The sequence below is a fragment of the Camelus bactrianus genome, chromosome 21 (genome assembly GCF_048773025.1).
Source record: "Camelus bactrianus isolate YW-2024 breed Bactrian camel chromosome 21, ASM4877302v1, whole genome shotgun sequence".
In the NCBI taxonomy this organism is placed as follows: Eukaryota; Metazoa; Chordata; class Mammalia; order Artiodactyla; family Camelidae; genus Camelus; species Camelus bactrianus.
Window position 1 is genome coordinate 21723750 of NC_133559.1, and position 24822 is coordinate 21748571.

General features: G+C 39.0%; 1 protein-coding gene across 3 annotated transcripts in view; it reads left to right on the forward strand.

Annotated features, from left to right (window-relative positions):
• Positions 1–24822, forward strand: part of RABGAP1L (RAB GTPase activating protein 1 like) — a 560468-nt gene that overhangs the window by 417119 nt on the left and 118527 nt on the right. For 2 of the 3 annotated variants that reach the window (XM_074349821.1, XM_074349820.1), the window contains exon 19: positions 16242–16370. In XM_074349821.1, coding sequence (XP_074205922.1) covers positions 16242–16370 — 129 coding nt within the window. Of the gene's footprint in view, positions 1–6811; positions 7398–16241; positions 16371–24822 lie in introns of those variants that run through there. The other variant, XM_010954883.3, reaches the window with a different exon arrangement.

Consider the following 24822-nt stretch of genomic DNA (forward strand, 5'->3'; position numbering starts at 1 on the left):
CAGGTGCCTTGTTTGTAAAATGGGCATAGTTGGTTATTAAGATTACTTGCAGTAACGCATACTCTAAGGTTTGGCATAGTTCATGGCTGTCACAGATACTGAATAAATGGTAATTATTATTCATACTTGCAGTCATTGAAATATTTATCAAGGGTCTGTAATGTGTAAGGTGTTTCGTTAGGTCCTGCTTGGAACAAATGTGTATATGAGATAGGTCAGAGGAGGGAGGTGGATAGGAGACTGATCACCTCCAGTGAAAGTAAGGAAAAATCACCTCCACTCTCACCAGTTGGCTACTTGTGAAATTCTGCTGAATCCATTTGAAGCCGTGAGTGGGAAGTAGGGGAGAGGGAAATAGTATGGCTGTACAATCTATTACCATCTTTATTTCAGAACATGGACTTGTCTATTACAAAAAAAAAATGAGTGTCCCCATCTTGACATTTTCATTTTGTGGAAGCAAATTCACTTGCTAATATGTGGGCTGACCCATATAACTCCTCCGCTGAAAATATTATTTTTCACAGTGACAGCTGTTAAACTACACCTAGCATTATTCTATGTAACACGAAGATGCTAGAGATAGCAAATTTAGTAGAGAACTGGAGATGGACCATGGGAAGGAGGTAGAGGCAATTCACAGCTTATCAGGATGAATATACCACCTCATGATTTTCACCAACAATGGCAAAAGACACATACATTTAAAAAAAAAAAAAGTAAAAATCTGATCTAGCTTAAGAGAATCAGGGAATAGTCTAGATTCCATATGTCATAATTTTAACCTGATCATTTTAAAATTAAAAAACAGGCTGTGCTAATATTTATTTATGCCTTCTGCTTAAACTTGAAAATAAATACGAGCCTTATACAGACTGCCCAGGGACGAGGATGCATGAACTGAGACAGCACTCCATTATCAAGCCTGCATCACTCACGTGGCTTCAGAAAAGCCGCTGTTATGCGGGCAACGTGGCTGAGCTGTCAAGGATGTAGCCTCTCTGACTGATTGAAGAAGAGCCTGCTTCTCAGTTAAAACTTGAGAAGGCAGATGTGCTCTGTCATCACAAGTGTGTGTTTAGAAGTGACTACTCTCAAGGCAGGCTTTGGAAGCCCCGTCTCAACTCAAATCTAAGAATCTAGATTCTTTCATGCCAGATGGCAAGCACAGGCTCTGGACCAATTCTGTGTGGAAGAAAATGGGGGAGCACAGTCTTGCTAATGAGATAGTTTTTTTAAAATGGGCTGCATTAATTCAAAGATAGCAAGTTACAGAGCAGGAAATGCAAGGTTCTCTGCTGTGCAGTGAGGCTCTGGGATCTTAGCTTCCTGGCTCTGCCTCAAACAAGTTTTATGATTGTGAGCAGGTCACTTATCTGCCACCTCAGTCTTTTTATCAGTAGGGTGAACGTATCAGACCTGGACGTCTTCTAGGGTCTAACAACATTGCATTATTTTATGATTCTGTTACCATATCCAGAGTATCTAGTGTATCAATGTGGGTACCACTTTCTTGAGAGATACTGTCCAAAAACATCTCCTTGGGGCAGGAGGTAGGATTGTGAGCATTCTACAACGGTCCAGAAACCAGCTCATAGGAGGCCCAGTCAGTGGCAGGGATGGTTAGCTTGATGAAAAGGAGATTAGTTGTGTTCAGATATTTTAACTAACATCGCATTAAAAAAGTAGACTTATTCTGTGTTGTTATAAAATACATGACCCAATTCAGTAACTGGAAGTTTCAGATTTCTGGCTTCCCATAGGTAGCCCTTTCTAAACAAATATAAATGTCCAGTAATAAAAATAGGCATCCCTTTGAGCTAATTGTCAACGAAGAAAAGGGAGAAGAGGCAAAGAGACCAACTCTCAAAGAGACTGTAGAGAAGTTCTTGCATTAATAAAGGCATTACTCTTGAATCTGGTCACGAGGATAGGTGGTAAGGTAAGAACGATGCTACCGTGACTATTCAGAATGTCATTAAATTGCTTTTGGTGGGGGAAAGTTCTTTTTTCTATCAGAAAAGAAAAAGAAAATGAAAAACTCCTTTAAGATAGTTATGCCTGAAGTATCACAAGAGATCAGAACATTCTTTAAACAAACAAACAAAAAACCTGGGTAAATCTGTAATGTTTTGCGGGAATCTTTTTTTTCCCCTCTGAGATCTAACAGACTTCTTACTGGAACCACCCACCGCAATGTCACTTAACTATGTATTTTCTCATTTTGCACTCTGTTTCCTCGGTGTATGAGTTCCACCTGCAAAATAATGAGGCTTACTTCCCTGTGATGTAACCTGTGTGCTCAGTCTCACTACATTTCATTTTAGCCTTTTCTTCAAGCAGCTTGAATAATCCCTAAAGTTAGAAGCAGCCTCTGACACACCTTTCCACCTTGAGAAGCATGACTTCCTAGAAGGAACGAAGGAAATTGCTAGTTATCTGATATCCACCCTGTGTGGGGACTATGAGATATTCCTTTATATACATTAATTTATTAAATTTTCAGGACAACGTGACTAGGCAGGTGATATTGCTGTTTTACTGAGGCCCAGACAGTGATAAGTGACTTACCCATGCCATTCAGCTAGTAAATGTGACTAAAAGATGATGTAATAAGCAACACTCTGCTTTGCCCTGAGGGACGTGTTTAATTCCCATTACTCTTGCATTTGGTTCCAGGCCAGTCCCAGTAGTATAAGCCCACTTCTGTCTGTATCCATCGCGGACAGCAAAGCCTTGACTAGGTGGTAACAGTGTGTTCCTCCTTTTACAGTGTCCACGTCCTGCTTTGTCTTTGTGTTTGAATGCCTCCCTGATTTTAAGCTCCTTCAGGTTGGAAAGTGTTTACCTCTTTCCCCTTTGTAACCCCTGAAGTAACTACCCTGCATGTTTCTTTGCACTCAGTGTTCTTAATTGCAGTGCTATAAGTGAAGTCAAGTATGCTTTTCATTTTCCGATGGAGATCTGTTTATGTCCTGCGCATGTCCAAAATCATGACTGAGTGGAGTGGCTGAGGAAGAGCACTTGAGCACAAGGCTCTCATTAGGGCTGCACCGCCGCCCACCTGCTTCCAGCTCTCCAGAGCTGCTGTTCTGTAGGCTTTGAGACCATGGCCTGGCCCTCTTTACTTTCCTCTTACTCTGCCTCACTGGCTGATGCATTCAAATGTCCCCTATTATTGTCAATTTGCTGTTGAACTTCCTTTATAGAATTTTTTAAAAATCTCCTTTATGATAGTGTCAGGAAATTTGAGAAATCATGTATTATTAACTGGTTAATTCAGAAGAGCTTCTTTTCTATCATTAGTTTCATTTTTGGACTACTTTATAACTCAAATATTTATGTCTCAAAAGTATACTGATCAGATTGAGCAATAAATAAATTACATGGGGAGCTGGGGAGACATAAGGGGAAATGCTCCCTGAGATGAGTCACTCTTCTAGGACTTGACAGATCCTTAGGATACATTCTTTCATTTTTATCAAGTGATATTCTAGAAGGATTATTTTACCTCATATTGATCAACAGCGTGTTCTCAAGGGACAACCTGCAAACAGGACCAGGGTTGAAAAATTAATGGAAATTTAAAAAGCAAGGATGCTGCTTGTGTTCTTTTTCTTTGGAGAGGGGCTGTGTATATAGGGCGCTTTTATTCCCCATAAAGTGATTCAGGCTAAGGTGGGCTGGGCTTGGGCTGATGTCCCCCTATGTATGGAACTGAGTAAGCAAGCCTCTGAGAAGAAGTCTGATTTACCTTGCCGTGGAAGGGGGATGGGAGCATAAGGATGGACATTACAGCCTGGGGTGTGCTCAGCCCTGGGGCACAGGGAGGTGAAGCAGCTCTCAGTGCAGTCGTTGCTGGGCAGGGGACACCTGCCAGCTTGGAGGGTCTCCTGTCATCTTCCCACTGACCGTTTGATATCACCAGCCTTCGCCCTTTTTGCCAACCCTGCATGTTGTGGATCCATGGGAATATAATTGTGGTTGCTCAGGGCTGTGGCTCCCTCCTCATTTTCATCCTCACCCTCTAACGAGTGAAGCCCTAGGGCGCAGTTCCAGTCTTGGATGTCGGCAGCTCCTTCTTCTCCCTCCCCTCCACTGGTGCCAGCTCTGCCCCTTCTGGTTCAGGATCTCGGTTCAGGGGCTGGTAGGAATAATCAGCTGGACCTGCCCCCATTTCCCCCTGTTCTTCCTCAGACTCCCTACTGCTTTCATCCCCAGTGCCTTCTGTGGGGCCCTGGTGTAGCCCCAGTTCCTCATACCTGTTGGGGAGGGTGTGCTCTGGACCCCTGCCACCTCCCCCTAAAACTACTTCTGCTGTCCTAGCAGGGGCCACTCAGAGCCCAGGACCGAACCTGTGCCATTTACCTCCTCACAGAATATACATATTTGGGGAGCAGGATGATGGAGAGATGGGGAAAACTGAAATACATGACCATTGTCTGTAGTGCCTTTTACATAGCATTTCATTACATGTGCCTAAATGTTTTAAGTGTAACTTGGTTTGTGCATTAAAATATCATATTTTAGTTTTTACATTTAATGCTTAGTACATACAGTTTTAACTTCTTTTGTGAGCATCAGAGCCAAACCGTATAGTTCCAACGTCTTCTGATTAAATTTTATTTCTTTTCACCAGAATCCTTTTGGGCAATAAATTTTTTGTTTCTGGTTTATATAAATTAAAAAAGAATACTTCTGCCAGTGTTCTTGGAAACCAAGTCAGTTGGATGGAAATATCTCCCCTATCCTTTAAAAGATCAAACATAAAAAAAAATCCTATTAGCTGAGGAGTCACTTAATTCTTCCTTCTTTTGCAAGTCAAAATACCCCCTTGTTCTTAAATATGAAAATTCCTTTCAAACAAAGAAAATCTCATGCAGAACTTTCCACAAAAACAAACAAACAAATTCTCATGCAGAACTCTGCTATGTAAACAAAACAAAAATGGCACTGTTCCTTGTGTGTGGTGTTAGTGGGGTGAGGTTGGGTATGAGAGGCCCAGAACCTCTTCCCACTGCTGGCTGAACCAACTCCCACCCTTGGTAGCCCATCAGACATTTCCTCTAAACCCTTAGGGATCTGAAATACACACACACACACACACACACATATATATACATACACATATATGTCATATTCAAATGGCTTTGATTGTTTTACGTTAAAGTCTTTACTTTGTATAGTTTTTTGAGAAAGCGTTTTTTGGAAAAAATAGAAGGCTTGACAGCAACATATAAATGTCTTATTTAAGATATTTGTTAATAATACTTTAAATTTTTAACCAAAAAAAAGTGTTTTATTTTCCTGAGATTTGGAAGAAGAAACCAAACAATATTCTGTTAAGGAAGGCAATATTTTCCTTTATCCCCAATGCTGTGACTAATCTATTTCTGTAAGCAGGATCACAGAGTTATGCTGATAAATATGTGTCCATATTGTTACCTGCAGGAATCTGTAACTCTTATTTGTCAAAGTAAGAAACTAAGGCTCAGAGGAACTTGCTCTGGCTCTCCCAGCTCCATGACTCTTGCATGGAGAAACTGGTCTGGTATTCACGAGACCAACTACAGAATTCTAGCACAAAGATTCTGAATACATATTAGTTAATTGTTAGGATAAAGTTAAGAAACTCCCCTTAAATGTGATCTTCTTGCCCTTTTGCCCCCATTTGGGCAAATAAGTGAAGAATCACTGATTATTCACAGCAAGGAAATTAAAACTTTAAATTATGGACTGTAAAATTTTAAACTGTGGAGAACTCTCAGTTATATTATCACAAGGGAAGGATTAATTTGATCAGAGAGTTATCAAAACTGGAATTTGACACAACATTGTAAAACAAATATAACTCAATAAAAAAAATTTTTTTTTTAAAAAAACACCATGTTTTGAACTATTAACCAGTGTTTATCAAGGTCTTTGGCTTAGGAAAATTATTTGTGTTTTGAGAATCCCAACTTGAATAGTTCCTTAAATGTATACTCTTACCATTATGTTGCAGGGTTTTATGCTTTGTCATATTGTGTGTTTATAAAAATCTTCCTTTTCACTATGTTGTACACCTGAAACTTACATAATATTGTGCATCAACTATACCCCAATAAAAATAAAAAATAAATAAAAATAGATTTTTAAAAATCTTCCTTTTAATTGCAGCTATCCTTCCCAGAAGGCTGGGGTACTTCTGCACATTCTGACATTGCAAAAAGTCATTATTGCATAAACACTTCAACTTGAGGGTGTGTCATTTCTCAGTCCTTGGTCTTCTGTCCATCCTCTATCTAATTTCCCCTCTAAGCCTCTCTTCCGTAGCGATTTCAGGAATCTCCCGAGGATCGGAGCATCCCACTTTGAATAGGCAGTATTAAACCAGACTTGTATCTGTTACCGTTATTAGAAAGCAGGAGTGAATAAAGGTCAGCCTTTCAGCCGGCAGGCTGTCTGATTTTTCTGTGAGCATCACGTTAGGAGAAGCTAGTTCATCTGTCTGTGGGTTTAGGATTCAACAGCATAAACTGTCAGCCTAACACTGATTGAAGGTGGACTGGGAGGGGAAGCGCATCTGTCCAACGGCAGACTCGCCATTGGCTTCCTATTACAGCATTCTCCCCCGAGACACACTCTGCGTGCTCATTCACCTACCTCCTTCTCTTCCCTCCCCTTCCTTCCCTACCCCTTCATTACTGATTCGCAGCGAGAGGCAGCAGCAGCAGCAGCAGCAGCGCTGCTTGTCACGAATCAGGGATTGCAATGAGCTCATCCTTTTCTCCTTGCAGCTTCACAACTGCCCTGGCTTCGTGGCCACTGCTGCTGCTGTCTGCTCACACACACGCACGCGCGCGCACCCACACACACGCACAGCACACACACTTGCTCTCTCTCACACACATGCTAGACCTTTCTAAGCAGCTTGTCCATTTTTACACACGTATGTGAACTCTCCTGCATCACTCTTGGCCGTTCTCTTGCGTTCGATTGCTTTTGCCGTTTTTTTTTTAATTTAGATCAGCATTTGATTTCATTTCCAGTCTACTTTGGGGCGCTTGCACAGTGGCTGATTTAGCCAAAATGTTTTTCTCGTGGAGACGTTAGCAGACAAATTCCCACCACAGACTGGCTTGTGCGTGCTCCTGGGGAGACCGAAGCCTGGCTCCCCTCCTACCACAGTTCTCAAAATTGTGGCTAAGAGATCCAGCTCTCTCATTCTGGATACCTACTTACTGCTCATGGAAGAAGGGGTGCCCTGCCCAGCCCCAGCTGCTAAGCTTACACCTCCTGTCAAAAAGTCCCAGGACATGCACGACGAGAGGACCAAGCTGGTGAATGAGTATGCGTGTCGAGTGCTGGAACTTCTGGGGATGGGGCATCGTCTGTTTGTGCCTCGGCTTCTGGCGGTGAGACTGTTTTTCATTGAACTTCATTTGTAGAGAATCTGCCACCCTCTGTGAGAATTGCTTGTTTCCCTGGACGAGGCTTGCGGTCTCCTGTTTTCTTCCCCTTCTCCCCACTTCACTGAGAAGGAGGTGCTGCGCGGCCACTGCCCTAGGGCTCTGTCCGAGCCTGGTCCACGCCACTCCTTAACTGGCTAGCGGAGATAAGGCTTTCCTCTCCGAGCCCGGGACCACATTAGTGGCATTATCTTTGTGGCAGGGGGAAAAAAAAAGAGCTTTTCTGGCTGGCTAGGCTCAGCCATGAAGCAGAATACCCAAGTGCTTGATGGAGGCATTCTGTTATTTATGTCTCCAAAGGGTTAAATTTTACCACAGACATTATGGTGACTTATCTAGACTATGTGTGGTTTGCTTTCTAACCTCTCCATTTGATTGCCAATTCGATTGTTTTTTTGTTTTTTGGGGTTTTTTTTTTATAGGCAATTTTACCCCCTAAAAATCCTTGGTTAGGAAATTACAGATTTCTCTCCTGGAATGTTCGAACTGTGTATCTCTGAAACGGCTTAAAGCTGGTGGGTCTGTGCTGCAAGTCTGGGAAGTCTGGCTTGCTTGGTTTTGATTTCCTAAACAAGAGAAAAATCACCCTTCCTCACTTCCTACCAAGGGTTAAAATTAAATACCCACAATCACTGGTGTGGGGGTTTCTCTTTAGTGGCTTGAGAACTACACCTGGCAACTGTTCTATAATATAATTGGGCTGCAGTAGTCCTATACCGTTATTTGGTGACTGGACAAGAATAATTTATCTTTGTCTGTGGTATACAATGGAATTTAATACCATTCTAGACTGTTCCCTCATTTGGCTCTCTCATATTTGAGTCTTTTCAGAAGTACAATATTGACTGGACTGAATTTAACTCTTTCTGCTTACTTATCTCCCTCCAGTATGGTTCATCTCTGTTTATACTTATCCTTACAATTATTAATTCAGGCTTCACATACGTATTTGCATGTAAATATAGTCTCTCCAGTATAATCATAACAGATATATTAAGTAGCCATGTGCATAAGGGATTTCTCACCCCGAGGAAAGTCTGTTTATCATTGCAAGGTGAAGTTAGATGCAATGACCAGCATACAGTTATAGGGAGGGGGTTGGTATTTTTGAGAAATGTAATTGTCAAGAAAGAAGAGCTTAATACTTAGGTTTTAATGCCTAGGTGAGGTCATCAATGCTCACTTGAATTTTGTTGCCCTGTATCACATTCTTTTTTCTTAATAAAGGAGAAAACTGAAGATTCATGATTCTACTAGAAAGGAATTTTTTTTAACAGTGAAATAAAAAGCATTTTATTTCAGGAGCTCTAACACCACGAAATGATAAATATATTTCACCAAATTCTATACATCTCTTTGAGGAATCAGTTTTTGTCTAATATATCTCCATATTCTTAAGACTACTTAACTTTGTATCTCAAGGGGCTTCCATTGGTAACTTTACAGTGATCCAGTGCTGCCTTCCTTTGGCATTTACATTTTCAGTATCTTGAAGAAAAACATAAAATTGTTAACTAAGAATCTCTCATACTTAAATCTGCATCAGGGCTGACTTTAAACTGCCTCTAGTGTAAAGCAAGTTGCAATAATGAAATTCATAGGGAGGTGGGTTCACAAGCATCAGATATCTGTGTGCTACAACCATACAGTCAGTTTGGTTGCCCAGTTAGTTATCTGAGGTGGTCCATCCCTCAGGTTGTTTTGGTCTCTAACATTACAGGTACTAATGCCACTTGCCTTATATATGAAAAGTATATGCTAGGTTGCCTGTGGGGCCATTGGGAAATCTGACTTTGTTACACAGTATTGTACTTAAAAGATTACCGATAGAACTAGGGTACTCTACATTTTGGGAAATCACATGCCCTTTAATTAGCAATATGGCTGTGAATTGGGATCAGCTATCCAATGAGTTATTGCTCAAAGTTTAGCCTGTGTTCCAGGGGGAGGTGCAGTTGTTCAGCCTTGTGTTATTGGACTGGCTAATGATGTTGGATCGATGGCTAATCTGCACAGGGTGGTCCTAAGAGGAATCCTGCCATATACAATGTTGCAGTCTTTCCATTACCAGTCAAGAGAGCAAGCACTGAAATTTAGCGTTCTAGTCATGTTTTGATTATGAATGTGTGTGGGTTAAACACATACAGATCCCTAATTTTACTTTTATGATCCCAGTAGTTTTTTTTTTTTTCTTTCTTTCTTTCATATAAGACAAGGTCATTTTCTTAATGAACAGGTCAAAATAAATGAAGATTTACCAAGACAGTGTGTTTAGATATGGACTCTGAGCCTTATTTATCATTCCCTGATTCACAGAAGGACCATCAAACTACGAGAACATCAAGCACATTTGGAATTTTTGTTTATTTTCCTTCAAAGGTACACCTAGTAAAGAATAGTTTACCATTGATGAATCAAGTGCAAGCACTCCATTTTAGACGTCACCACAGGCATAAATTCTGTGTGCAGACTTGCCAAACACACGTTTCTTTGGTGAAATTAAAATACCAAAGCAAGAGACACAGGTATCCTAGATACCAGCTAAGTAATGTCTTCCTGTTCTAAAGCCTGTGCTTCCAGACGGTTCCCAGACCTCCAAACACATTTCTCAACAGAATGGAAATCCTGTAAGACACCATAACTAAAGGAAGAAAAAGCCATTTGTGGTGAATATAGTGAAGATGAGAAAGAGAACCATGCCTGGGTTTTTGTTTTGTTTTTCAAATAATCCCCTAAAATAATCAAACTTAGATTTTGCTGCTTATCAGAGGCCCTTAAAGAAAGATTTGTCATCCAAGAATAATGAGAGGTTTGGAATAGAAGCATCTGGAGCTAACACTCACATGTTAGAGCTGTTCATTCCCACCCACCCTGCCTTCTCTTTTTTAATCGCTTTAAAATGTGATACCGTGGCACTGAATTTTTCAGTGGGAAAAATACACTCAGAATGGTATTAGCAATGGCATGTAGCCAAAGTTCATGTTCTGTAAGTATGTGAAATTTGGAGAATGAGGAAAAACTTTTAGTTATTGTTCAAATTCTCTCCCTTTTCCCCCTAGATTTGTTTTTTCTTTTTGCTATTATATGACATGGGAAATTGTCAGATCATTATATATTAACATCATATCGGGGGGAGGGTATAGCTCAAGTGGTAGAGCGCATGCTTAGCATGCATGAGGTCCTAGGTTCAATCCTCAGTGCCTCCTTTAAACATAAACAAACTTAATTACCTCCCCTCCCCACCAAAATAAAATAATTATACAATAATAAATAAATATTTCAAAAATTCGTATATAAACATTCCATTAGATCATTATATATTAACAACATCTAACAGTGTTGGCTGTCGTTTCAGTATTCGTGATCTGGGCTCTGTGCGTGGTGAATCCAAGGGATTCTCAGGACAAGGAGGATTGACATGTGTCTATAGTCAGATGCTCCAGCTGTCCCTTTAATAGCCATTTTAAGGTTTAATTTTGATCAAATTTCTTATACTGTCAAATTGCATCCTACTTTTGTTTTTATAATTTGTTGACTTTCTTAAAACACAAAGTTATATGGACAGACAAAGGAAGAGCAGGAAGCACATAATTTCATAATTATGTACTTACAAAATTTATCTTCTTAAGTTATACTTCTACATTTCCCATGCCCGCATGCCTCTTCATAAATAAGAACGAAAATGAAACAGAGAAAATTCTTTTCAAAAAAAGAACATTAATTTTAAAGAGGAGATGAAAAAGCAGAGGAGAAAGTTTGTCTCCCATTTTTACCTCTTGCTGACTGCTGCGAGGATTACTCAAGAGATTGTAACTCTTAAAAGAAGTTAGACTCAAGTATAAAAGTTACCGTGTATACATCTGAGGCCCCCCAAAATATGAAGATAAATTTTTATATCAAAATAAGCCTTAAATCTACTTTATAATTTGCATTTTTAAAATTTTAACTTTTTAATAGTAGATATCCTTGAAGCAGACCTTTATGAATTCATGGAACAAGTATACGTTGATGTCTGTTGTGGGCCTGGCAATGAGCTTAGTTCATTTTACTGGGGCAATGGGAAGGATTCTTAAATTAACATCCTCTTACCTTTGCCTCTAGATATTTATTTCTACCTACTTGAAAAGAAATAGATATAAGACTTGATTAAATGTTTTTATAATTATCCAGGTAATCTTTTTATATAGTTCTGTTCATAGAAATGAAGAAAGAGGTAATGTTACCTTTGGAGATGTAATTGGTAAACATGTTTCATGTCATCACGTAAAAGGATTGGACAGAAAGTTTGGAGAGCAAAAGATGAGTGTTAGTAGAGCCACTGCTTTTCAAAAGTTACCATTTATTAGTTCTTATTCAAGAGCTGGTAGAGTTCTTTCCTTTATTGTACAAACACCTCTTTGCTTATTCAAGTTCCCTAATTCTTGTTTATATTACCTTCTGGCTAACATTACTTAACAAATAATGTTGGGAAAGTAATTGCATTTTAATTATTTGACTATTCCTTCACTATGGTTCTGAAAGCAATATAGAAAAACTCTGAGGATTTCCCAGTTGAAGAACAGTCTTTCCAGTTTAAATCACTTCTTCTAGCCTGATGGGGTTCTCTGCAGTGAGTACAGATGGACAGTGTCTAGAAGCCAGCACACCCTCTTTTGGGTACTTAGTTTGCTTCTTGAAATGTTTGTTACTCTTTCTTTTAGAGGTATAGATAGTTTTTTCACCTTTTTTTTTTTTTCTTAATGGAGATACTGGGGATTGAATCCAGGACCTCATGCACCACTCTACCACTGGTTTATAACCCCCCACCCTAAGGGGTATGTATTCTTAAAGCTTGGGTCTTATCACAAGATCATGTGTCAAACTTCTCTTCATTGTTGGAGGAGAGGGTTAACATGTCATTGTAAACTTAATTGTAACCATCAGTTAAGTTAATATATCCATAATCAGCTCACTGAAAATTGGTATGTGTGGTTGAAGCCATGTTTTAGTTTCATAGAAAGCACCCCTACTTGTAGTTTGGACTAATATTATTATATCAACGCTTGACGTTTGTGAAATACATATATTTAACAAAATAATAGGTACAAAATGATTCAAATTTTGTCAAATACATATGAGATGTATGTATAGAGAAAGAAAAAAGGAATATAAGCAATAACAAAATGTTAACTATGTTTATCTCTGGATGGTGAGGCCTTTTAGGCTTTGAAAAATATAGTTCCCACTTTTTCGGCACTGAACATGTTATCAGCAAAAAATCTATGACCCCACTATGTAGACATACACACATATATGTATAAAAATTATGATTTAACAAAGTATTTATTAAAAAGCAAACAATTTTCTGATAAATTCTTTAGACATCCAGATCTTTGTAGAGCGAGAGCTATCTATTCCTCAATTATAGAAGGAAAAACCTTTCAGGTTGTCAGAAAATGGAGAGTTGGCCCTCTAAACTTGTAATCTTCTTGTGGCATCCAAAGGCATTTGAGGTGATACTTAATGATTATGGAGGTCTCTTAAAGATAGAAAATTGGAGGAGAAAGCCCATCGGAATCAAAGTAGGACTGCAGGTTGTCTTCTGGAACACTGGCAAGCAAGGCTTTTATTAATGTGTTTTTTGCTTACTGGCATTTTTCCCCCGATGGGGTTGTCTTGTGTCATTTTTTTTTTCATTCACAATGAAATTAACTTTGTTTCAGTCCATGAGAAGAATATGAATTCTTACAACTTAGACTGCCTGATTTATGGAATTTAAAATGTCAGTGATAGCAGGATACTGTTTTTAGCTACTAACATACCAGTATCTGAGCATATTTGGGCAACACAGAGACAACTTCCCAAACTATCATCTCTCATATTTGTTTTGGGGTTCACAAAATGCACTCATGTGCCTTAACTTACTTCATTCTCAAATACTTGAGGTTGAAGATATTCCCATTTGTAAAGCAGGAGAGCAATGGAGAGTTATGCGACACCGTGAATGAGCCAGAGCTAGAATTAGAATGGGTTTATTCCATCCTTTGCAGCCTTGCTTGAATACATTTAAAGTGCTTGACCAGGTACTTTCTAGAGGCTGAGATTAGAGGATTGAATAAAATGCATTTTCCACACTTACCTCAGGATTATCAGAGCTCCTCTCTTCTGGGGCTTGAGTTGGGCATCGCTGACAACAGTGGAAAGGACAGTCACAGGGTGCTCTGAGTTCTGGTTTCCAGAGTCTCGACCTGAGTTGGGCTTCAGCCCCACCCAGGTGGGGAGCTCCTTGCTGTACCTCCCCTGAGTCTAGAGCCTCTTCCAAACAGCATCTCTGTGTACGTGGCCACGCCTGCCTAGCCAGAGGGCAGAGGATATGTGATTTCTCATCTTTAATCGTAATGTTTCTGCTTTTGTATGAACTTAGAGGCTGGACTTGAAATTAGGCTTTGGGCACTATTAGAAAATAAGGTAACCATGCTGCTGCCTGCAGGCAAGAGACCGCTCCCCACCATTTGGGGACATCTGTTTCCAGGTGACTAGAGGTTAGTTGCACTGAAAATAGAAGAGGTGCTCTTAGGGGCTTTTGAATAATGAGGAAGCTGCTAGTCCTGTTTTCCTGCAAACTCTTGAGGTAGCCTGTCTTGAATTTTCCTAACAGTTACCAAAGAGATAATCATCTAAACCAGTGTTCTAGGTGGAAAAGGAATACTTGGGATGTGGTATGTCCGGTGTAACTGGTAGGTGGATGCTTTCGCAGTAATTCAGCAGTTGATATTTCAGTTGGAGAGGCCCTCTTTGGGGCTGAAGTTGTTTCCTGTAACTGCCTTTTCCAACTAAGTTAAGGTGAGTTGATAGCACTCTGTCATGCTGAACATTCTCTCCACCACTTGTCTAAGTACCTGTGAGGGAGGAAGTAAATCTGAGATGTACTGAGGCTTGTTTTTCCCTCTGGCACTGTTAACCTAGCTCTATTTTCTAATCACTGGTTTGTGGATCTAAAGTTGGGCCAACCTAGTCCTCTGTGAAAATGCCTGCTTTGTGAATTAATACAATATTTTATTTTACTGTTTCTGTTTAGAAGGAGGAGAGAAAATTACATATGTATAGCAAAAGAGAAATGAAAGTAGAATTCATTCATATATTCAGTAAAATTTAATTGAGTACCTCCTATATTCTAGGCATTAGTGTTATCACTGTGGATACGGCAAAGAGCAAGGCAGCCAGGGCCCCTTTCCTTAGGAGGAAAACAGATGTGAAACTGGAAAATGACCTGGCGGAAGATGACTTGGTGGGCTGGGGGGAAAATATTTAAGTGCTCGGAAAAGGCCTAAGTCACATATTTATGCTAAAATCTAGGTCACAAAAAGTTGTTATTTTCATGGAGTTCTGGGAGAAGAGTATTCCAGGCAGAGTGAAGAGCAAGGGCAGTTAGGAATGAACTTGAGCCAGAAAGAAGGGCGGTGTGCTTGGAGCTTGAGACCAAGGAGGGAGATGTGATTCAGCATGAAGTTGGAGGGGAAGGCAGCGACCCCAGATCACGAAGGGTCTTGTGGGCAGGGGTAAAGGTTTTGGATTTTGTTTTGAGCACAGCAGGAACAATTGGAGAGCTTTACACAGAAAAGCAATATGATCTGAAAAAGTATCATCCAGCTGCTACAAAGAGAGTCGATTGCGGAGAGCAAGAGCAGAAACGGGGAGACCAGTTAGGCAGGCAGTGGCCCAGCTGAGAGATGCCAAAGGCTTGGACCAGGGCGCTGGTGATACAGTGACTCATTAGAACTCCTGTGACGTCCTTATACTCTTTCAATGCAGTTTTTAATGTTAATGAGCTTTACATTCGAACTTAAATAAAGTAATATTTTGAATTAGTGTGGAGTTCTATGATTTCTAGCCGCCATGTTTTTTTTCCCCCTTCATTTTATTTATGCAGTTTTTGACAGCTAAGTGCTGACTTTTAAAGCATCTGATTTCTTTTTGGCCTACTTCAGTGTACCCAGTCTGCCTCAGTCTCTGATTTGTATCTCAGTGTTTTCCAATGATTGCTTATAGTTGTTTATTAAACTATTTATTACCTTTCTTTTTACAAACTCTTTACTGCAGAAAGTACAGCAAAATAAAAGGAAGGGGAAAAAAAAAAACACATGATCCCACTCTCCAGGGAAATGTTTTATTTCCTTTCAGTCTTTTTTCTGTCCACTCATGTATTTATTTCTAAGCGGTTGTTATTTCTTAAGTAAATTTTGCAAACAATAGTTTTTATGAGAAGTTCAGTAGTTAAGTGGTTTGCTTCATTTACTTTTTCATCGCATTCTTTACGGTGCTAGAACAATTTCTTATTTTCTTCACTGGAGCGCTGCTGTCACTAGTTGAAAAGCCATCTTCTCATTAGGTGTTAATTATGTGACTCTGATGTGCTTTGATTGCATTGTCTGTGTCTTCAGCCAGCTTTGTAAAAATATCTTTAAAATGCCCACCAAGCTAAAGTCACAGATTATTCCAGAGTTCACATTTTTTTCCTTTTTTGGCATTTTTCTTTTCTCAAAGCTATAACTTGGTTAACTTTGCCAGGATCCACTATTCTAATCTTCAGGTAATATAAATTAAATATATTAGCCTGTTAATTAATTCTTTAATTGCTTCTAGGATTCAGCTTATAATAAAGAAGTTAGAAATCTCTTCCTAAAAACTTTTGAAACTCACCTGGATCTTGCCTATAAAAGTGCATTCAGGAAAATAGAAATTCTTTTTTCAATGTGTTTGTTCTGAAAGCAGGCTAAAATACAATGATGATTCTTGGTGATTATTTTGTAGACCTCAAAGGAAGATCTTCTGCAGGCTGATTTTGAAGGTGCTTTGAAGTTCTTCAGAGTTCAGCTTCCAAAGAGATACAGGGCAGAGGAAAATGCAAGAAGGTTAATGGAGCAGGCTTGCAATATTAAGGTAAGGTCTATGAATTTATATACAATAAAGGCGGGACTTGAATGAGGAATAACATGACGAATTATGTAAAACCCTTTCTCTGTATGTTGCTGGATTTTGACTGTGTGGTGTGGTCTATGAACTAGTCTCTCATAGACATTTTTGTCAAGCTGGTGTGTATACATGGTAGCTGTACCTTCTAGTAGGACTTAAAGTGAAATTTGGCAGGTTCAGAGTGTAACAAGAGGAAGACAAACATTTATCTTACAGGTGGGGCTCTAGAATGGGATGCTGTGATAGTGGTTTCCATGGCAGCAGACTTAGTGTTTAGCTTTTGCCATCTGGTTTAAGATTATTTAGGACAAAGCAAGAAAAGCCTGCTCAGGCAACACTTTCTTTTCTCTGTGGGGCTTGGACAGCTCTGGGTGTTGATTTGCCCACCCCCATCCCACACCTGACAGATGTCTGTGGGTACGTTGCTCCTTATCATGTACCTGATGAAAGTAAACACGTTTTTTGTAAATAATTTGAAATAGAAATCTCTACCCAGAGAACTGTGGTATCAAGGTGAGATAACACAGTTTTAAAAAATTTGGAACCAATTTACTGATACAAATTCTTGTACCTCTGGAATATCCCAGAGAATCTTCTTACCTAACCATGACGAAGATAGAAATTTGCTTTCTGAACAAACAGACAAAGTTCCCAGGTCTTATGGACCCTGTATTCTTGTAGAAAGAAAGAAACAATAAACAATTAACATAAAGAATATATTTAAAACCAACCATACTTCAATTACAAAGAGAATATATTTAATTTGTATTTAGACGGTGGTAAATAGCTATGAGAAAAGAAAAAGTAGGGCAAAATAAACAAGATTGGATTGTTGGGGAGATGGAACACTACAGTTGTTGTTAGACAGAGTAGACCTCGCTGAGAGGCAAAGAAAGTGGGTTAGTCATGGAGAAGAGCATTTCAGCAGAGTCAACAGCTAGTTCAAAGGCCCTGAGGCTGGCTCGTGCCTGGGGAGTTTGAGGAACAGCAAGAAGACCAATGTAGCTGAAATGAAGTGAATGAAAGTGAGGATAATAGGCGAGGAAGTTCGAGAGCTCACAAGGAGCCAGAAAATGTAGGCCCTTATAACGATTTAGGCTCTGCTTTCAGTGAAGTGAGGAGCCCTTGCAGGGCTTTGAGTGGAAGAGTGATAAGATCTGTCTGAGACGTTAGAGGATCACAGTGTCTGCTGGGTTGAGAACAGACGATAGGAAGGTAAGGGTAGAAGTAGGGAGATCAGATGGCGGGGGTTGCAGTAATCTTGCTGAGAAATGATGGCAGATTGAATCAGGGTGATAATAGTGGGGACAGAGATGGAATGGAGATGGAGGTGGTTGGAACCTGGGTATAATTTTGAAAGAGAACCAGAAGGATTTCATGATGTATTAAATAAACATGAGTGTGAGAGGAAGAGAGGAGTCAGAGTGATTCCACAGATTTGGGATTGAGCAATTAGAAGATGGACTTGCGATTGACTTATTAAACTTACTACTTAAAATGTATTTTGACACAACTTCATTTAAGCTCAGTACCTACTGTAACACTTTTTTGGTGTAACACATTTTTTGAATTTTTAAGTTATTTTAAACTAAATTTTTAATGTTAAAAAGTACAACACAATGCTGAAGGTAAATAACTTGAGGAGAAAAAAAATATATTGTCTTTCAAATGAACTCTGTATTCAAAGAGATCATTTTCTACAAGTATGAAGAAAGACAGGCCTCTGAAGTCTTCATCCTGAAATGCAAACTTTTAAAGCCTTTAGGGCTGACTGTTTCATTTGGCTAGGCCAGATGACTAAGCATAAGGCACATTTGTCTGTAGACTTTGAAAATACATTCCAGTGGTCATGGTGCCTTTGATTGGATTTTGTGGGTGTAAGTTTGAAAGGTAGGCTTCAGCCAGCTGTCAGGAAGAAGTGCTGTAAACTGGGGCAAAGCCGTAGGAATCTGTTAAAATAAAACATTCATTTCTAAGAATAAAAGAGTAGAGAGTTAAGAGGTATAGGTAAATGCATCCAAGGCAAATCTAGAATGATTGGAAAATCATTAGAACGAAAAACCCAGGAAAGTGATCCAAAAATACGAAAAGTACAGGAAAAGATTTCTTTTCCAATATGATTTATGCAATTTCTCAGAGGATGGAGGTAACAGACAATTGTCAAGTCAGAAACATGAGATCTAAAAGACACAGAAACATAGAATGTTAGAAAACAAGTTCCAAATATGATCTGAATGGATGGTTCTTGGGATGGAAGTGCTTTGTGCAGCCAGAGTGATTTGTTTTGACATGAGCAGACAGATAATGAAGTTTTTAAGTAATAAAGGGGTGGTTGTTTTGTTTCATGTTTTGTGTTAAGTTTTTTGGTTTGTTTGTTTTTTTGTTTTCTGCATTATCCAAAGAGAGTACTTTTTTCTTAGATATTTAAAACAGTACCCACAGGGACATCATTTTAACTTATAACATGTGATTAAGAGGCAGATGTGAAGTTTCACTGAAAGAAGAAAGACGTAAATAGTGCTGTACTCAGGGATTATACTGGGTCTAGAACATAGGTCTCCAACCTGAAAGTTTAAGATTGTTTTTAAATCGAGACCTATATTTTAAAATAGCTTTTGTATCAAGATTGTAAACATACATACATGCATAAATACACATACACACACACATATATGTATGTCTGAAGAGATACCCTTACAATGTATGATGCCCTCTGATGTTTTTTTCTGACTGTATTATGTTTGATTTCATTTTAAATGTTTCCCCTTCCCCTCCAGTAATCCCCAAACCAAAAAGTTAGTCATAGGCCACTCAATCGATTTCACAGCAGCTTGCAGTTTTGAAACGACACTAAGGCTTGTCCCACCATTGGCCCCCCCAACCCCTTCCCCATTCTGGTACACTGCAGCCCGTGAGAGGTGGTGGAGGATGAGGTGTTACACTGAGTAATGGCAGTGGGAGTGTGGTAAGGATGTGAGTCATTGTGCCATCATTACAGCAGTATATGCCGACACCTGGAAATGTCAAGGAACGATGGACTTACAGACCACGGCTGCATGTCACACAAAGCATTCACAGACCGCAGTGATGGCAGGCGTGGGATAGGCAAAAAAGTTGAACTCAACAATTTCTCATCTGCAGCCTGTTTAAGATTAAGGATAGAATTTCTGCCAAAAGTAATAAAATTTTTTTGGATTTTAATTATTTTCAGAGTATGTGTGTATGGTTATATATAGTCTTTGACTAGCTATGTCCTCATTTAATTACCCAACAAAATGAATCACTTTCCTCTAACTTTAACCAGCAACTAGGTAACCAGTGATTTCAGTAAGCTGACTGGATTTAAAATAGATGCAGAAGTTACAGGTAAACAATCACTTGTCAGTTCTGTGTGTGATCTGTTTCTGTGAGCCTACCAACAAGGATTTATTAATAAAGCCCATTAGATTAGATAAATATCTTTATTCTCCTGAAACTCGTGTGATACCAAACATCAGGAATATTTTTCACTGAAAAATAAGCAGATGACATTCCCTCCTGCTTATACGGTCCAGTCAGGATACAGTCAGAAAATATGTTCACCCATCAGACTTTACTTTGAAAATTCACTTGGTTACTTAGCATATGAATACCCTGCGCTTTTGCGGAAAGGCAACTTCTGTTGACTATCATTATTCAGTTGTTTGCCTATGGTTAAAGTTTTTGTTATGCAGAGCTTCTTAAACTTGGATCTTGGCTTCATGGGCTGAGTCATTAGAAATTTGAATTTCTTTATGTAAGCATTTAAACATTTAGTTTTTCCTGATGAGAAAACATACAGCTTTTATTGGATTTTTTTTAAATTAATTTTTTAAAAGATTTTTTGGGGGGATGGGTCAGGTAATTAGGTTTCTTTCTTTCTTTCTCTCTTCCTTCCTTCCTTTCTTTTTAAAATGGAAGTCCTGGGGATTGAACCCAGGACCTCATGCATGCTAAGCACGCACTCTGCCACTGAGCTATGCCCTCTCCCCATTATTGGATTTTTAGAGGGAACTCCGTGACTGAAAAAAATTAACCTTTGATGGGATAATCATAAACTTGTTAAAAAAATTGGTACTTCTCAAGAGCATAAGAATTTACGAATGGGATACCTATATATATTCAAGTATGTATCCATATAACCTTTATAGTTATTCTTGATCTGTTTTTTATACATTTTTATTTAATATCACTCACATGTTGTATTAGGCTAAATTGATGAAATTACCATTCTTATTGGTCAAAACCTGTAGGATATTACACATTGTATATGACTTAACTCAATATTTCATACCTTCTAATGTTGCACATAGGTGCTCTGTATGTAGACAGTGAAATACTAAAGTTTGGCTTTTTTAAACATGATGGAATTCATTTAGTGGGCATTGCTCTGATAAAAATAAAAAGATGAAGCAGAAGAGTAAAATATCTGTAGTGTAAGTTAGAGCACTCTATGTGGATGTACTACATGTATATTAGTTCTACGGCTGGGTAAACCCTTCCTGAGGATTGCTCTCCAAAAGCTGGAGAGTAAGTCTTTTTTTTTTTTAACATTGATTTTTATTTGGAACAATGTTACAAATGTCACAGTTACGGTGGACCTCAATAACAGCCAAGTTCATCACATGACTGAAAATATTCTATTGGTGATCTTCATAATAGAATGTTTTAAAATATAAAAATAACCTGTTTCACTTTTTTATTAGTAAAATAGCTTGGGCAAAATTAAAACTGCAACATCTGGTGTTAAACTAGAACAAGGGAATTAGGAAAGAAGGCTCAATTATTGAGTGTCTACTGCATGCTAGGAGCTGTGCAAGAAAACTTCTCTGAGGAGGTGAGAGTTAAGACGAGACCTGAGGGGTTAGCAGGAGTTAAGGAGTGTGTGGAGGCAAGCGGAAGGGCCTTCCATGCAGAGACCATGCAGAGGGCCAGAGGTAAGAAAATATGGAGTTGTTCAAGACCAAAACATAGTTCATGACTGGAGAATAGGGTTCGAGGAGGGAGGGAAAGAGGGAAGTAGAGAGAAGACTGGAGAGAGGAGGAGCCAGACAGCTAGTACAGAGCCATGTAAGCAGTTTGGATTTTATCCTGGGGACAGTGGGAAGCATCAAGGGGTTTTAAATAGGAGATAGAAATGATCAGAGTTGTTTTAGAAAAGTCATTCTGGCTGCTGTATGGAGAGTGGATTAAAATGGATAAGATTGTATATTGGTAATAGATCAATTCAGGGGTGGTTGCAGTAATCCAGGTGAGAAGTGACCAGGGTATTGTTATGGACTAGAGAGATGTGGACAGAGTCCAGAGATATTCAAGAGGTAGAACCAACAGATCTTAGGGATTAAATGTGAGCATCAGGGCAGAGAAGGAGAGCCAGTGATGACACTCAGGATTCTTAGGCAACTTGGTAGTAATCACTCTGTGAAAGGAAACAAAGGAGAACCAATTACAAGGGTGGAAGATAATGAGTTAAGTGTTGGACATGTTAAGTTTGTGGTCCACAGTCAACAGTCTCATACTCAAGTACATAGAAATGTCCCTTAAGCGGGTGGATATATAGAATGGAAGTCAGATCTTCCGATGAGTTAAAAGTAGACATTTGGGTGTCATCAGTATGAATGAATTTTCATAGAGGAGCATAAAGAAGGATTGAGGATAGATTCATTAACATATAAAAGGTCAGCTGAGGAATAGAAGCTGGTGAGACTGAAGAGGCAGAAAGAAACCCAGAAAAGTATGAAGTGTGAAAGCTAAGGGTGAAGGTATTTATTTTCAAGAAGGAAGAAGTTGAACAAATGTCACTGATGCTTAGAGGTCACACAAGGTACTGAGAGTAGAAGTGGGCGTCGCTTGAAAGTTAATGATGAAGAAGTTCTTTAGTGGCCTCAGTGACAGCAGTTTCAGTGGAGTGATGATATATAAAAGCCGTTTATTCAGGGAATGAATGGGAGGTGAGTAAATAGAAAAGGGAAGATGAGACAATTCTTCTAAGGAGGTTAGTGTGGAGAGACGATGGAAGATGGAAGAAACAGCCAACAAACCAGAGACTAAGTACAGGAGAGAGAGAAGTAGACATGAGGTTGAGATTGAGTTTTGGTCACAGGAAAATGGGATGTGGGGAGGTACCAAAACATCGAACTCTAAGAACACGGAGAATGGTGGAGGAGGACATTAACCGACTTGTCAGTGATAACCCAAGGGAAAAAAATCTTTTCTCCAAAAACGCTTACATTTTGAAGATAGTTCAGTGACGTCAGAAGATAATACTGACCTTTGCTCAGTTGGTGGCTCGGGTTACTTAGTGGCAGCGAAATCATGCCAGTTGCTATTTTGCCATCCCTGGCTGGTTCCTATGATTTGCTTCTCTCTGTCCTAATAATACTGCCACCATTTTATGTTAATCACAGAGGTCTGAAATGCACTGAAGGAGGAATAAACAAAGACAGCAGAGGCAGTAAGAGCGGGGGAAATAAGAGTAAGAGGATGGACCCAGTTGCTAAAAGCAAAGTCTTCCCCTAGCATCCTCCTTTCACAGAAAATCGTCATCCCACCCCATGCAGGAGAGGTCGCCACCAATGACTAGATGTTACCATGGTAACTACCTGCCTCAGAAAACTCTAAGTCACCTATATACTGTGATGGACAATTATCCACTCTCCCAAAGTGGATTAATACAGTTTGATCTTACCTCTCACAAATCATGTTTTTAATGGGATAGTGCTAAATTCATTTATCTATAGAGAGGTAATATTTTCCCTCTAAGACCTCCATATTTGTAACCATGGATTTGAATTATAACTTTGAACATAACTTTCACACTAGAGCAAAACTATAAAGAACATTTGTATTAAAAGCAATTTACCTCTAATTTCTTCATGCTGTTTGCTATTTCTCCCTGGCTATTGTTGCTGTGTGAAAACAAGAATGTAATCTCCCAAATAAAGGCTCTTTTTGAATTAGCAGTGAGGCCACACAGAGACTTTTGTTGACCCCATTAATCTAAAATATGTGCCCTTGTGTGCACCACGGAAAGGGTTCATTTTCAGTGGAACCCCATCTTGTAAAGACCTCTGCACATTAACAACCACAATTTGAAATATTTGGTTTAAAGTGTCATAATCTTCTGCCAGGGAAATGTTAATTTTGTTATAGGCGACACTGATGTGATAATTAACGAATTGATAACAAGTTCGCTTTTACATGAAAACAGTTGCCTCATTTTTCCTTTGAAATAATAAATCATTGAATTTTCCTACTCCAAAGAAAAATAAGATAAATGGATGTAAAAATTGATTTTCATATGGGCATCTCTCTTTTTTTTTTTTAAGAAAAAGAAATAATGCCTCCTAGGTATAAAGCATTATGCCCTTACATGCATCCCAGACTTGATGCAGTATCGTTAGCTCTCCACATAAAATTAACAGCAAAAAAGGACACTTCAGAACTACTGTTTCAGCTAGTGGTTTCTCTCTTCTCACACTTAATTCTTTTTCCCTGCAGCTAATTCACTCTCAGCAGTCTTTTTAAGGCTTAGTAAGACCAATGGTTATGCTCTTAAGTGGGAGTTTCCATATTTCATGTAACTTTCTGCAGTATTTTGCTAATTACCTTTTATCCAGTTGTTATGATTTATGTTTATCTGTGTAGGAGACTAAAGTTAGAACTCGCCTTCGTTCTTTGGAAGCAGTTGGTAAGAAATAATTTTACCACAGCTATTTACAGCGAGAACCACATTTCTTTGGTGGTTGTTTTTTTTTTAACTGCTTGAATGCATATTAAGATTATATTTAAAGGATGCTTGACAGTTTGTGGTTGGAGATCTGGTTTAGACAAGAAAATAGATATGGTGTTTCTCTGTTCTCCTGTTGCTGCTCCCTGGAAATAGTTTAATTTTGTTTTTTTAGCTAGAAATAGAAGTAAATTTCAACGTCTTAGGTTGTTGAGAATAGGTTAGGTTAGGAAGGCTTGGGTCCTGGGGGTATTTCAGATGTCAGTGCCTCTGCTCTGGGGAATGTAGGTAAAATTACATTACATTTACCTAGCTGACTCATACTCTTTTTTCATGGACTCATGGATCCATTTAGCATTTAGCTGGGAAGTAATTGAGTCTAGTTAATACTCTGGAGAACTTACTATTTTACAATTATGCCTTTGTCTCCCCTCCTTCTGCCCCTACCATGAAAAATTCTTTCCTTTTGAAACGATGGAAACAACTTGTAAATGAGAATAGCCACCCAAAAAAAGACAGTGAAGATTTTTAAGTGTTATTCACATGTCTCCAACTGTTTGTCAAGCTTTCTGAAACTCCACTTAAAGGCGAACAAACGGCTGACGGGCAAATTATATCCCTTGCTGTAGTGGATAGTTGCAATGAAACAGGCACTCCTTTCTCATTGTCCGT